Source organism: Ziziphus jujuba, chromosome 2, assembly GCF_031755915.1.
Source record: "Ziziphus jujuba cultivar Dongzao chromosome 2, ASM3175591v1".
NCBI lineage: Eukaryota > Viridiplantae > Streptophyta > Magnoliopsida > Rosales > Rhamnaceae > Ziziphus > Ziziphus jujuba.
This window is the reverse complement of record NC_083380.1, coordinates 12565902-12581779: the sequence shown is the minus strand read 5'-3', so window position 1 is coordinate 12581779 and position 15878 is coordinate 12565902. Positions and strand designations below refer to the sequence as shown.

General features: G+C 30.8%; 2 protein-coding genes across 3 annotated transcripts; one reads left to right on the top strand and one right to left on the bottom strand.

Annotated features, from left to right (window-relative positions):
* Positions 1-319: 319 nt before the first annotated feature.
* LOC125422467 (transcription factor MYB35) lies at positions 320-3027 on the bottom strand. Of its 2 annotated transcripts, none has more exons than XM_048474232.2 (4): positions 2888-3027; positions 2635-2774; positions 2371-2500; positions 320-1552 (listed from the first exon to the last, which is right to left on the bottom strand). In XM_048474232.2, exons 2-4 carry the CDS (start codon positions 2765-2767, stop codon positions 679-681), a joined length of 1137 nt encoding a protein of 378 aa, XP_048330189.2. In that variant the 5' UTR covers positions 2768-2774; positions 2888-3027; the 3' UTR covers positions 320-678. The 2 variants fall into 2 exon arrangements, with proteins under 2 accessions (XP_048330189.2, XP_048330188.2); XM_048474231.2 differs by having other exon boundaries at positions 2876-3006.
* An 8684-nt stretch (positions 3028-11711) lies between these two features.
* LOC107406201 (hydroxyproline O-galactosyltransferase GALT6) lies at positions 11712-15788 on the top strand. The gene is made up of 7 exons (XM_016013305.4): positions 11712-12973; positions 13490-13722; positions 13800-14090; positions 14176-14304; positions 14396-14569; positions 15068-15175; positions 15257-15788. Exons 1-7 carry the CDS (start codon positions 12130-12132, stop codon positions 15464-15466), a joined length of 1989 nt encoding a protein of 662 aa, XP_015868791.3. The 5' UTR covers positions 11712-12129; the 3' UTR covers positions 15467-15788.
* Positions 15789-15878: the final 90 nt, after the last annotated feature.

Genomic DNA, 15878 nt, shown 5'->3' with positions numbered 1-15878 from the left:
TTTCTTAAATAAAAAAAATAATTTATTGTATTTTTATTCTTTTTCTTTTTTAATATTATCCCAAAAAAGAAAATATTCCAAGCCAAAAAAAAAAAAAGGAAAAAAAAAAAAAAGAAGGCAAAGTCCAAATAATTGAATCCGTACATCTTATAAGAATTGAAAGTAGAAATATATTAATGGAACAACTGGCCCTTACTTCTTACCATGTGACGCTCCACGTCAACTTACACTTGTTAAAATGTTATTTAGATCAATATATACAAACCATTGATTTTGCTCTTATTCAATTTAAACATGATTAATTCATCCAAAAAATAAATAAAATTCAAAAATGGCTGGCCATTTCTTTCAATTCCTACATAATTTAAGTTGATAGAGTTGAAGTACATTTTTTTTTTTTTTCGGTGAATTAAAATGTGAAGTACATGGTTTTCAACAAAAGGAGACTCATACGTATTCAAAGTCCTTTCTTTTTGGTTGACTTGAAGCTTTGAACTTTGTTGGCAGCTAATAATAATCACAACCCAAATTGTTAAAGCTTCAATTCCATGTAGGCATGGTCTAAAACAAGAAATGTCCTTATTCTCAAAATATTACTACATTTTTCGTAAGAGTAATAAAAGCCATAAACTTTGAAAAAACTATAAGAGAAAAACCAGAGAGATGATCAGCTACTGATCAAAGTCCGTAGTAAACTGGTTCTTCCAGAAGATCAGGGAATTCCAACAGGATCTCATCCTCTCTAGCTAACAAGGCATCCACAAATGAACTTTCACAAGAGGATGATAAATCATGAACTTCATTGCTTGAGCTCAAAGTATTATCCATCCCAATTTCTCCATTATATTCCTGTAAACCAGCTTCAATCTGAATATGGGTCTCTGGTATTATTGTGTTCTGTGTCTGGTTCAAAATCTCTGAAGATGAAAACTCAACCATGGTTTCTTGTTCTTGTGGGTAATTACTTGGAAGAAATTCATCTTCAAGAAGGAAATCATTCCAATTGAAGGCAATGGCTGATTTCTCTTGCTGCATAGCTGATGAAGTACAAGTAGAAGAAGAAGATGATGGTGAAGAAAGAGTGGGTTTTGGGTTCCAAAAGTCTTGTGGGTTAGAAAATTCATGGTTGTTGCAGTTTGAAGCCTCTGTTACCATTTTTATAGCTTGAAGCTGGGAAAGAAGATCCAAAGACTGGTTATTGGACTGATTGTTGTTAAACATGCTTTCATGGGTTGGTTCTGATTTGGGCAAAACCATTGTTGGGATCGAATTGGTACTGAGATTTGACAACCTTTGTTGTGGTGGTGGGAGTGCAAACGGTTCAGGTTTCATGAGAATTGCATTCTTTAAGTCCTTGTTTAGAGACCCAATTCGAATCCCAGTTTTTGGTAGTCCACCAATGTTTCCATAGTCTGCTAGTATTTGAGAGTAAGGCTTATGGGTAACAGGGTCAATTCCCATGTCAGCGAGCTTCTTTCTGAGCTTAGTGTTCCAGTAGTTTTTAACATCATTGTCTGTCCTGCCAGGAAGTTCTTGGGCTATTATAGACCACCTGAATGGATCATAAAAACCATGTGAGAGAGAGAGAGAAAGAGTCATTGTTCTTGCACTGCTTGTGCCAAAAAAAGAAAAAAAAAGAAAAGAAAAAAAAGGGAGTTAAAACAGTTGGGAATCACCCTACATACATTATAGGCAGTTAGGCATGTGTAATGTTATGCTTGGGTTTGAGGGTTGGGCCACACCTTTTAGGTAAGGCATACATTTTGCTAATTTGTAAGCTCTAATTAAAAGGACAACCAGGTGATGACACATTTAAGGAAATAAGGAAATAATAAGATTTGAATCATAATATCCAAATACAACTAGTATTAAGTAATGATATGATCGTGACTCATTAGTCGTGATTAACGAACAAGAGTCTAGCTGTCTACATAGATGAAGCTACAAGGACTGAAAAACTCATTATAGGAAGTTAAAGCCTTTTGTCACTTTACCACAACTTTTGGTGATAAAACATACCATCAAAGATCAAATACATATAGCCTGTTCACCAACATATTTAGTTTCTTTAAAACCAACATGATTTTGATTAAAAAACAAAATGGGAGGAACTCACAACAAAAATAGACTCAAAAACCAGAAAAACAATTAAGATTCTTCTACTTTTTCTGTATTTCACTAAATGACATTATTTTGATCTTGAGGTTTACTTCATTATCTAAAAAGATCTCATGTGACAAGAAAGTGTTAAGAAGACAAGAATATAAACCAAAAAAAAGAAAGGAAAAAAAATGAATATTTGCCAGAAAAAGAGAACAGAAAATGGTGCAAAACCATGTCCATGGAACTCAAACTAGAAAACAAACCCACCTGCTACCAATGGCTGCATGAAGCCGGACAATAAGTTCTTCTTCTTTGGGTGTGAAGCTTTCATGTTTGAGATCTGGCTTCAAGTAATTAGTCCATCTAAGCCTGCAACTTTTACCACATCTCCTAAGTCCTGTAAATAAAAAATAATAATAAAAAAAAATACAAAAAACACTCAAATTTACTGTAAGTTTGATGATTATCATTCTTGAAAAAAGCAGATGTTTATGTAAATTTTTTCATAGATGGAAGCTACGTATTTTTAACCTGCTCTTTTTGGAACAGCAGTCCAGTTTCCGGTTCCATGCTTCGATACGTATTCGAGTATCTTTGCATCTTCTTCTGCAGACCAAAGACCTCTTTTCACGTTCTGCTTGTCACAACAAGGAGGCCTCACCATCTTTAATCTGTTAAATCCAAAAACACATTTGAAAATCACAAAAAGTAAAAAAGAAAACAAAAAAAAAGTGAAAAAAGGAAAACAAACAAAATAGCTAAGAGAGATAACATTGTTTTCTACTTTTAAACTTCAATTTTGGAAATGTATTTGGGAGATATGAAAGGAGGAATGAAATGAGTTTAAAGGTAATAACATGCGTGGAGGCAAGAAAAGCATGGAGTTTGCTTTCCCATTTAACTAAATTTTCATGATCAAATGGCACCACCCTTTTTAATAAAACTGTTTCAGTTGAAAAATGAAAATAATTAAAGATCATCCTTTCTTTAACTTCACCATTCTCACATGCTTGGCTCCAAGAGCATTTCGAGTCAGGTTTGAATCGGGTGAATTACTTGGTTAAACTTAGATTAAATCTAAGTAAAATAGCTTAAACAATTGTTTGTTTAGATTATTTTAGCTCCTTGAGTAAAAAGGAAATGACTTTGTGGTTTTGGTTTTCCAATAATCACAAGTTTGATGAGAGCAACTATTTTAAACAAATTATTCAACTAAATATAGAAAAAGTAACATGGAAGATCCATTTTAGCTCACTTATTTTTTCTTATTGTGTTTCATATGATATAGAAATAAGAAAAACTTCTCAAACTAAACGAACAAAAGGTATAGTTATAAAACTATGTAATTACTTGAAAAATGGATCAATGAATCAGTTGTAGGCATTCAAGTTAATTGAACAAAGAAAAACATAAATATTTCTTTCTAGCTTGCATAATTGTACTACAGGATAAAGGGGAAGAAAAAAATAAAAACCTTTATGTTATTTGGTGAAAAATGAAAGAAACAAAGTATGTTTTCTTTTCTTTGTTTGGTATATAGGATGAAAAATGGAAAAGAAATATGAAATTAAAGAGTGTTATAAAAACAATTTTAATCGTTTGTATTATTTACAATTTTATCATTTGATTTAAATTTATAAGGAATTTTTATGGTAACTATATTAATATAGTTAGTTACAACTATCTTTCCATCCTCCAATCCCTCCACATATACATTTGGAGGGAAAGTGGATCCACTTACTTTTCCTTTCTCTCCTCCACTCTCTTCTTACCAAACAGGAATAGAATCTACATCCTTCCTCATTTCTATCCTCTCATTGGACATCTCTTTCCTAGAAAGTGTGTGTTAGGTAAGCTTGTTTACAGAATAACAAACCACAAATTGGAAGCAAGAGGTTGAAATGTCAGATTGAAAACATATTACATATAAATTCAAGCCCAAATACAAAGATTTTGCAATCTGCTTACTGAAAGAGCTTGAATATGGTATCAAAATTGAAGATTTGATACTACTAGTTAAAATATTGTGAATCAATTATTTTTCCCCCAAAAAAAATAAAATTTGTTCTGTTTATATTAAAATTTGACCAACTAAATGGCATAACTTGCTCTAGTTTTTAATGTTGTATTCTCTGGTAGGAAACCAACGAGGACAAAGCTGATGACCCAACAACCCAAAAGCCTTGCCTTGTGGGCTTTGAGCACAATGGACACATACAAAGTGTAAATCAAGAAACAGAGTAGGGGAACGCAAGGTTTTGGTTTATTTAACATAAAAGCTATCTCATTGTTGAAGCATAGAAAATAATAAATATTACTACCAAAAAAAAAAAAAAAAAAAGAGAGAGAGAGAGAGAGAGAGAGAGAAAATAATAAATGCATAAATATGTAAAACATATTTATTGAAAAGACAATTTTTAATTCGCACAAATCATCCATTTTTGGAATTAGTAAGTTTTTGATGAACTTGCAATTCCTTAAAACTCTCCACTTCCTCTTTTAGACCTTCCTACCATATAATATCACTTTAATTAACTGAAATCTCATACGAGAGAGATTCACAGCACCAGAAAGAAAGAGGTTGTCCATTTTATTATTTCAAAAAAAAAGAAAAAAAAAAATTAATGTTACATTCATTAATTCCTGGCATAAACTCCATGTTAAGCTTTCTTTTTCTTTTTTTTTAATGTTAAAAATATAAAATTTAAATTTGGAATTATTGTCTGAAAAAAAATAATAATAACAAATAAAAATTATCCTTGGTATAAACCAAGGCAGGCTTTGGTTTTTTCCAATAATATGAGAAATGATTTTCGTAGCTTTGAAAGTTTCGCAAGCTGGTCATGTTTCTCGTTGTTGATGGACACGTGGAACACATCCGTGTGCTGTCTTTGTCCAATGTGGTCCCCAGGTGCCAACAAGCTACAAACATACATACATTACATTACACATTACATCACAGATGCAGTTAGAGGAAGACTGAAGACCTCATCAGCTTTCAGATTTTTCATTTTTTTTAATATCTAAATTTGAGCTTTAATTATAATAAAAAAAATCATAAATTAAGAGTTTTGACTATATAATTAAATTGAAAATCTAAATTAAAATGTTTTTAAAATGAAGATTAAAAGTGCAATTTAATTATTCAGTGACATAAGAATTGGAACTCATCATTATATTTAAAGAGGTATAAATCATTGACACGTAATTTTATTTTTGTAATAAATTGGATATTGAAAGTAGGCAAGATACAGGCTGAAATTATCCGAAAAAATAGATACCATCCAGAGAGCCATCATAAAACTCCAACCCATACTAACTGGTAATAGACAGGTCAAAAACTAAGAGATTATGATGCCAAATGCCAACCCAAAGATTATTTCAATTTTGTACTATGATTATTATATATATATATATATATATATATGGAAAGAGTTACACATACAGATTTGCTTACGATTACCAGAATAAGAATCAATTATATGACAAAAATGATTGTGTTTTGTTTCCTTTCACATGTAAGAGCTAATTTGTAGCATGTGGCACACAGCTAAGCCAATACAAGCTTTTAATTATTTTTATTTTGAGGCTGAAATTCTTTTAAATTCAAAGCTTTTAATTATTTTTATTTTGAGGCTAAAATTCTTTTAAATTCAAACTTTCCAGAATCAGCAAACAAAACAAGTACATGTGACCAAACTAGAAACTTTTTGCTCAATTCTATTTAATGATACTTCCAAGAGTTGGAATGTCTATAAATTCAGTACGTAAAACAAAATCCAGAATAAATAAATTCTGCGTGTTTTGATGGTTACGTACTCTCACAGTTTTTTAACCAAAAAAAAAAAAGAATCTTATTTGCTTTATTTTTATTGTTTTCATTCATATCAAATAAGTGTTCGTAAATCATTATGAAATTAAATGGATCCAACATAAACATCCATTTTTGTCATACTTTTAATAAAGTTGTACTTGGACTAAGTTGAAAGGTGACTCAAGTACCATGTTAACTATTACCATTTTCACTTCAAGTAAAATTGTTGCAGTTGCTGCAGGGACAGCCAATTCAATTCTCATATCCCAATATAAAAGAAAATAAATATAAATAAATTATTTGATAGTACATCAACTTTATATATACACAATACATTATAATTTTGATAATTAATGGTCCAATTGTATGTAATATATGAACGAAGTATATATGTGCATTAAATGGTGACATCCATTATTCAATTATCATGCGATATATATGTTATTGTTACATAAAATCTCTTTTACGTTAGTGCCTTATGCATCTATTCTATGTAACATATTATATATACATATAAAGAATTTCGTTGTAGAGAGTATTAGATTCTCTTCACAAAATGAAAATTTAATATTAAATATCATTTTGAAAGGATTAATTTTATATCGATAATATTTTTCACAAAATATATTTATAGAGCGGATTTATTTGCACCGACGCAAAACTAATCCTTCTGAAATAATGTTTAACGTTAGATTCTCACCTTATAAAAAAAAATATAGTTTTCTTTACAACAAAACTCTACGTATAAAATTATTACATATATATATATATTATATATCCAACTTTATTTATTTATTTATTTATTTTTGCTAAAAATATCCCACTTTATTTCACCTTAGATGAAGTGCTCAAGTGATGGAAAGGCATTAAAAATTGAAGCTTTTGTGCTCCAAAGCAAGTGTGAAAGTAATTGAAATCGGGGCCGTGACAAGGAATATTTTGGGTGCAAAAAAATGGAACCAAATAAAGTGGCTCTGAAATAAATGGTCAGAATGCAAAATGCAAACTACATGTAAGAATGACAAAATCCCAATTGCATTTACCAAAAAACCAAAAAAAAAAAAAAAAAAGACAAAATCCCAATTGTAGTCAACACTATAGCCAATGCTTTTCTTTCTCTTTTTTCACTTTATTTTCAATCACACATCAGACGCTTGCTTAGTGAGTGGGATATCCCTATTCCAACGGGAAAAACCAGCTTTTTATTTTATTATTTTTCCTTGTATTTTTTTTTTTCTGGGAAAAATTAAAGTCAGATCCACTGTTTATAATGCTTTCCTTGTAGGATGGTGTCTGTAAAACTTTCTTTATTTTAATTATTTCTTGGCTAGCCGACTAGCTTAATTGCTTGCTTTATCACCTACCCCCCACCCCCAAAAAAAAAAGGCTTAGTTGCTTGCTTGTTGATCTTGCAAAATTAACAAGAAACAATAAGGAAAAAAGAATTATATTTATATATATATATATATATATATATATAAATACTGCTAGGAATTTGTGAAGTCAATTTAAAATTAATTTTTTAAAAATAAAAAAAGTAAAAGAGAAAAAGATGGGTGAGCATGAAGTAACTTTTTTGTCTTATTAAACTGAAATTTATAGGAAATCCCTCAAATTTAAAACATTGACACCCGTTATGGATAAAATGTTCAAAATTTTATTTTTCATTCGGTGGGATTTGCTGGTTTCTTTCATAAGGATCGTGACAATTACTCAAATTAAAAAAGAAAAGGAATTTTTGATTGTCGTTTTTTAATTACATTATATAATCACAGAAATTAGATTTTTAAAACTTTATCTTTGACGATTCCAAGAGAGAAATTAAAAATTGTCCATGGTTAGGACAACAAATTGAAGAATATTTTTTTGGGTTTATTAATAATTCCTTATTAATGAATATTTTACTTTCAAAACTAACAAGGTTGAATACATTTTTCACATTACTTTTAGTCTAAACTTTTCTTATCATCATCTAAGACTAAAAAGAAAAAAAATAATGTTTCAATTTAATGAGTCAATGGTTGATATTAGATAATGATTTCAAATTTAAATTTTCAATTTTAATATTAAAAATAAAAACAGTATTGTTTTTGTCCAAGTAAATTATCAATCCATTAATTCACCAAGTAGAATTTTTCTTTAAAAAAAAAAAAAATGTGTCATGGTTTCTTCTCCCTTGACTTGGTGATTGGCAAGTGTCTCATAGAGAGTGGTCAATTGAATTTGGAAAATGCTTTAGTGGGATTTGTTTTTTTCTTAGTCTAGTGGGTTTACTTAATTGAATCGGAAACGTTAATGGACTTCTTAATTACCGTAATGAACATAATCAATAAGTCAATTATGAGAAATATAATCATTCACCCAAAAAAAAAAAAAAAAAAAAAGAATGAGAAACGGTCAATTCAACCGTGTCCTTATACCGAAGACCAAGTGGTCAAACCCAATGTTTTGAATATTATTGTAATTCCATTGGCCATTATTTAGTCTGGTTTTCAATGATTTTTGGCCCACATTTCTTTTTATGCTTGTCATTATATATATATACAATAATTCTACTGCTTCTATTCGAGGTTTAATAAGTTTTAGTCGAAAATTCCAACAAACAAAAAAGAAATAAATAAATTTGTGTTCAAACTTTTGTACACGTTTCACAATTATTAATTTTGAAAAAAAAAATTATACAATAAGGCATTAAATGAGTCGGTTTACTAGGTAAGAGGTCCCAATCTCATAGAGTTGATGGAACTTCAACACACAAAAAGAAATAAATATAAAAGACATAAAATTAATGATATTTGAAATTTGTCCTACTTTTTTTTTTTCTGATAAATAGGGATCTTTCCTGCTTGTCTAAAAACTTTGCTCGCAATTAAAATGAATATACTGTCATAAAAAAAATAAAATAATTATAAAATTAAAATAAATAATTTCAATAATACATCTAAAAAAATTAAAAAAGTTTTCATTGCATGACTAATTGAACTCTATACAATTTTATTATAAATTTAAATTTTTATTTTTTATCCCCATTAAAGATATTTATTAATTAAATTTATTCTAATAAACTAAACTAGAATTGCAAGTAGGTATACAAATCATTGAAAATCAAAAAATGAATCAGCAAATTCTATTTAGTTTTTCTTTTTCATTTTGCAACAATAAGCTTTGTTATGTTTTATAACTTTTATTTTGGTTTATATATATATATATTTGTTGCTTACCAACACCTTTGAAAATATTTCTATGAATCTCTTGTTATTGAAAAAAAGTAGAGTTCTATCAATCGGTTCTAAACAGCTTTGTAAATGTTAAAAAAAAAACAGAATAAATTTTTTTTTAAAATTATTCAAAAGTTTATGACTAAACAATTTCAAAAATATTTTAAAAAATATTTAAAAATATATGATTGAAAGTATGCATTCAAATATATTCAAAAATGTTCAAAAGATTAGGACCAAAGGAGCATTCCAAAAAAATATATTCTTAGAAAATAAAAAATTATTTTGAAGTATATAAATAAATAATTTTAAAAATGTTCAAAAATTTATAATCAAATATTTTTAAAATTGTTTAAAAATTTACTATTGAACATTTCAAAAAATATATTATCAGAAAATAAAAAATATCAAAAAGTATAAGATTGAAAAAAATACTTATAATATTTTTTTAAGGAGGAAGCTGGTGAAAAAAAAAAATGGAAAGAGAAATTAGAAAAGACATAAAATAGAAGAAGACACCTAAGCGTTAAGGTGTTATTGTTGGCTGTGTTAGTGGTGTTTTGAGTAGAGAGGCGGACCTTACAATAAGATTCTTTTCTCTCTCCCTCTCTATATTCTCTTTATGTGCACAATGCCCATTTATTGCAACATCACTTTGAAAATAACCATTTTTTTTTTATGAATAAAATAATTAAAAGGGTAAATGTTCACCTACTTTTACAATCTTAAATGATAGATCCATTGAGCAAACTAATTCAGCATGTATGGCTGAAGTTTTATATTCAAATGATAGTTATATTTTGAACTTTTATCTTTGACATGAATAATATTGATTGTTCATCCTTGTTGCAAATTTTATTTGCAAAATGATAAATAAATAAATTAGCATTTGTTTTCTAATTGAAATTTTAATGAAATGCATTATGCAAATATATATATATATATGTATGTATAAAATGAGAGTAATTGTATGTGGATTAGCAAGAGAATAATATTTTAATAACTGACTTTCAAAAATTAATTTTTTTATTATCATTATTATTACCAAAAAAATTGTTTAAGGAAATTTTTAAAACTAGAGTTAAACATGCTTACTAATAGGGAATAACTATGCTTTTAAAGAAAAAGCAACGCTACAAGCATCAAGTTTTTTGATTGAATTACTTACCCATTAATCTGACAAATAATTTGACATTGTTTTATTAGTTGAAAAACTTTTATAAATTATAACTAAACTATGAAATAATAATTAAAATAATACAAACTGATAAAATAATGTTGCAACATGCAGTGGATCAATAGGTAAAGTCTGTACCATCATAGCTCTCTCAACAAATCGTATATGAGATGAAATTAGAAAAGAGGAGACTAATTATATGGTAGCTTATTTATGTATCTAATAATGTAAATCTTATACTTCTAATGGATAAGAATATTATAAAGATTAAAGAGTTTTTATAAAGTATATACAGGTACATGTATAATTGTACAGAATATTTTCTTTCAGTTATACAGTAATTTTTATACTTTTGTGGTCCAAATTTCCACTAACTCAAACTTAGCTATATGAGAATAAATGTAAAGTAATCACCATTTTAACCTGATCAATAAACTGATGCTTATTGGGAAAGTTTGTAATATTAATCGGTAAATTTATCACTTCGTTCTTTTTGGATTGGGATGATTCAAAAGTTTTAATAACCAATGGCAAGGCTAAGATTATATAAAATATTTGAAACTCAAAAAATTAAAAAATGTTATTATTGATTATGAAAATTAAAAAAAAAAAAAATTAACAAAAGCATGATTCTTGTCACTCTCTTTCAAATTTGTTATGTCCCACCTTATCACATTGACAAATTGATTTAACAACATTTTAGTTATCTCCATCCCAAATTGACAAACAAATGTCAAGAAGATGTTACATTTTTAAATATTTGATGGAATGTATCAACTATATAATTCATTTTTTTTGAATATTTTCTCCATATTGGCTAATGATAATTAAACAAATATCCAAAAAAAATTTGAGATTAAAAAAAAGATAAAAATTGAATATGGGGTAAGATCACCAAAAAAAAAAAAAAAAATTACAATTTTTGCAACTATTAAAACAGTTAAGATTTAAGATCACCAGATTTTTTTTTTTTTTTTAAAAAAAAGGTGTAAAATTCCAATAGCTTTATGATCAACAAAATCTTTCCATCTAGATTTTTACGCCTTCAAATTATAGATTTTGTACTAAAATTAAATTATATATAAAAAGATTTTTGTATCTAAAATTTCCCATGAAAAAAGGTAGCAGAAAATGGAATTTGGTGTTTGTTTGTATTTAATTTACAGAGAACATCTGAAAAAAAAAAAATAAATAAAAATTGCCGATTGGATTCTGTGTACTCAATGCGGGTGGGACCGAGATCCAATTGCAAAATAAAAATCTTTTTAATATTTTATTTGTGATCATCTTAATAATAATAATAATACTAAAAACAAAAAAAAATCGAATTTTTTGAAATTTAAAAAATTTATTTATTTATTTATATTTTATATTATTATCAATTTTTTTCCGTTACAATTTTTAAAGCATCAAAGTCCCAAAAGAAATCGGTCATCTTTCCTGGAAAATTCCAACGTCACCGACCTGCAAAATCCAACCCCAAGAAACGGCACCTCCAATCTTGATTTGTTCATCTTCAAATCCTCTCTTTCTCTCTCTCTCTCTCTCTCTCTCTCTATATATATATATATATATATAAAATATGTATATATATCTACGCGTTTGAGTTCCTAGTTACTGGCCCTAATTCTCTCTCTCTCTCTCTCTATAATTCTGGAAGCTTTGATCCTCTTCTTCTTCCATTGAGAAAGAGAGTTAGGTTGAGCAACAACACCCAAGTACGAATTCTTCAACAATTTTCCCGTACTGGGATTGGATTTTTTGGCTATTTTCGTCTTCAAATTTTGTGGGTTTTGTTAATTGAAGATTGATTGAGGATGATGAAGAAAGGCAAATTGGAAAAGTGCGATATGTTTGTGGCTCTGAGCAAGCAAAGATCGATTCAGATTCTGATCGGTGTTGGGCTTTTGTATCTAGTTTTGGTCACTGTGGAAATCCCATTTGTTTTCAGAGCTGGTTTCAGTGCCGTTTCACAGGAGTCCCTGTCTCGGCCCAACAGGCTTAACATCGAGGAAGAGCTGGAAGAGAGAGAAGCTCCGACTCGGCCCCTCGAAAGCGTCTCTATGAATTCGAATGAGCCAACTCAGAGTCGGAAACCGGACCAAATGGTCGTTTCTCGGTTGAAATTCGACCAGAAAATGTTCGAATCGGACAGCAAAAGCGGTGCCACGGAGCTTTACAAGTCGGCGAAGGTTGCTTGGGAAGTTGGGAAAAAGTTCTGGAAGGAACTACAATCTGGGAAAGTGAGAATCAATTCGGAAAAGGTCGAGAACCGATCGGAGTCTTGTCTGCATTCGGTTTCGCTAACTGGGTCGGAGTTTGCTGCCGGCGGCAGAGTCATGGTGCTTCCATGTGGGCTTACATTGGGCTCTCATATAACTCTGGTTGGGAAACCTCGTGTGGCTCATGAAGAACACGACGCGAAGATATCGATGACCAAGGATGATGATGATACGGTGTTGGTTTCTCAGTTCAAGATCGAGTTGCAGGGGTTGAAGACTGTAGATGGTGAAGACCCACCCAGGATTTTGCATTTCAATCCGAGATTGAAAGGGGATTGGAGCGGTCAGCCGGTGATTGAGCAAAACACTTGCTATAGGATGCAGTGGGGGTCTGCCCAAAGGTGTGAAGGGTGGAAATCCAGGGCTGATGAAGAAACTGGTAAGTGATGATGGGTTGAGATTTTTATTGCTTTTTCTATCACATGTCTAAAGTTTTGAATTTTGGTTTTATTTTTCATGTTGCCTCGGAATTGAAATATTTAATATGGTAAAGATATTTGCTTTATTCTGTTGGGATATTAATAACTCATGGAAATCTAAGGTCCAATGAAAAGCTTGTAAGCAATTTGATAATTTGTTCTTGCAGGGGTTTTGTAAGTAGCCCAGAAAAAAGAAAATCAGTTTAAAACACTATGTTATATGTATATTATGTAAGTACTAAGTTTTAAGCGCATGGGTTTTCATTGGATATTTTTTTGTAACTTCTTGGATTTTTAGGCTGTAATGGGATATGAGATTCACATATGAGCTATGGCTATTGTCTTTTATTTTATTTTTTTAAGATTTTATTGCCTTGCTCTTATTTTGTTTGGTTGTTCTGATTGTTGGCTATTTCTTCTTAAGATTCTTAAGTTCATCCATCTTAAATGTAGTAATTCTTTATTACTGGCTTTAGTTGATGATCAGGTGAAGTGTGAGAAGTGGATTCGTGATGACAATGGTCGCCTAGAGGAGTCCAAGGCAACATGGTGGTTAAGCAGGTTAATCGGCCGAACCAAAAAGGTGACAGTTGACTGGCCATTCCCATTTGCGGAGGATAAACTTTTTGTTTTAACTCTTAGTGCTGGGTTCGAGGGTTATCATATTAATGTTGATGGGAGGCATGTCACCTCTTTTCCTTATCGCACTGTGAGTACCATTTCGTTAACCTTTTGATCTCGTGAGGAATGTGGATGTTTTCTAAAAGTTTCTGATAATATCAACAGGGATTTACTCTTGAGGATGCCACTGGTCTATCAGTGAATGGTGATGTTGATGTCCACTCAGTCTTTGCTGCCTCTTTGCCCACATCACATCCTAGTTATGCTCCACAACAGCATCTTGATCTGTCAAGCAGATGGGTTGCCCCCCCTCTTCCTGATGGGGAGGTCGAGCTCTTCATTGGTATTCTTTCTGCAGGCAACCATTTTTCTGAGCGGATGGCAGTTAGGAAGTCTTGGATGCAGCACAGGCTTATCAGATCGTCAAATGTGGTAGCTCGTTTCTTTGTAGCACTGGTAAGTGGCAGCAATTCTAGCAGTTGAATTTGATGTGGTCAATGTACAGACATGGAAGTTAACTTTTGACTTGATACTACAACAGCATGCTAGAAAGGAAGTGAACGTTGAGTTAAGGAAAGAAGCAGAATTTTTTGGTGATATTGTTATAGTACCTTACATGGATAACTATGACCTCGTCGTCTTGAAAACTGTTGCAATTTGCGAGTATGGGGTGAGTTGTGGAAGTAATACACTTGAAGATGGTAGATTGCTTACTACAGTTCAGATATTAACTATATATAATGATGTTGCTTGTATTCCAGGTTCGCAGAATGTCTGCTAAGTATATTATGAAGTGTGATGATGACACATTTGTAAGAGTGGATGCAGTTATTGATGAAGCAAAGAAAGTGCCCGAGGGTAGAAGTTTGTATGTGGGAAACATAAATTACTACCATAAGCCCCTGCGCTATGGTAAATGGGCAGTGACGTATGAGGTGTGTGTAAGCTTAATGATGCATCCTTTGATCGTTATTGCTCTGTTTATTTGTTTATTCTATTTGGCCCCAACTATTTTTTGGCTTATTCATTCAATAATCTTTTTTCTTGTTTTAGTTGATATTGTTGAATTCGCTCTATGTAACCCATGCTAGTGCCCCTCCACACACACACACACACACACATGAATTCAGGCCTATCAACTGGTAGGCTATCATATACTTGTTTCATTATTTGTTTTGGTCCAGAAGTTTGGTAACTTCAATTGCTTAAATCAAAATTCTAGAAATTGGGTTTTGACCGGTAGATCTTGTGGGTATAATTTCAGTAGTGTGTGCTCATGTTTCATCTTCTTCCCCAAAGCCTTGGCTTTATTTTATTGTAGTCTCAGTTATTGCCTTCTCAGACAGTATTTATTTTTGTATCTTATGGCTGTGGTAACTTCATGCACTTTTCCATTATGATATTATCTTGAACCTATTTGTTGGTGGTTTTAGGAGTGGCCTGAAGAAGATTATCCACCTTACGCAAATGGACCAGGTTACATTCTATCATCTGACATTGCACAATTCATCGCATCTGAGTTTGAAGCACGTAAATTGAGGGTAAGAAATGTTATTTTGCTCTCCATCAACTCTCTCATCTAATATATGCAATGATACCTAAAAATGTTTCACTTTTTGCAGTTATTTAAAATGGAAGATGTAAGTATGGGAATGTGGGTAGAAAAATTCAACAGGACAAACCCAGTAGAGTATCTCCACAGCTTGAAGTTCTGCCAGTTTGGTTGCATAGAAGATTATTTGACAGCACATTACCAGTCTCCGAGACAGATGCTCTGCATGTGGGATAAATTGCAGACGCAGGGAAGGCCACATTGCTGTAATATGAGATGATGATTATGATGTTTTCGACCACCGTGGAGAAATCTGAGAATGAATATGGAGAAAAAAGTTTTGCAGTCATAGCATCTTATAATGTATATTCTGTGAAGGTTGACTGATCTTTATCCGGGTCTGTACAAAATTGCCTTTCAATTTCATTCATTGTTTCTTGCCCTTTCCTTTTTGCCTTTTTTTTTTTTTTTTTTTCACTCCTCTTTTGATCTTGAGGCTGGAGGATGATGATAAAGGTGGCTTAGAATGTGTAGATAGAGTACTAAATTTTGCATCAGAATCACAGCACAGAAGATAATGAAGTAGAAAAACATTTTAGATTTGGGCCGATGTGTTTCAATGTTTCTTTTTCTTTTTGTCTCTTTCTTTTTGTCTCTACTGTTTACTTGTACTTTAAGTTTCTCAGAGAGTT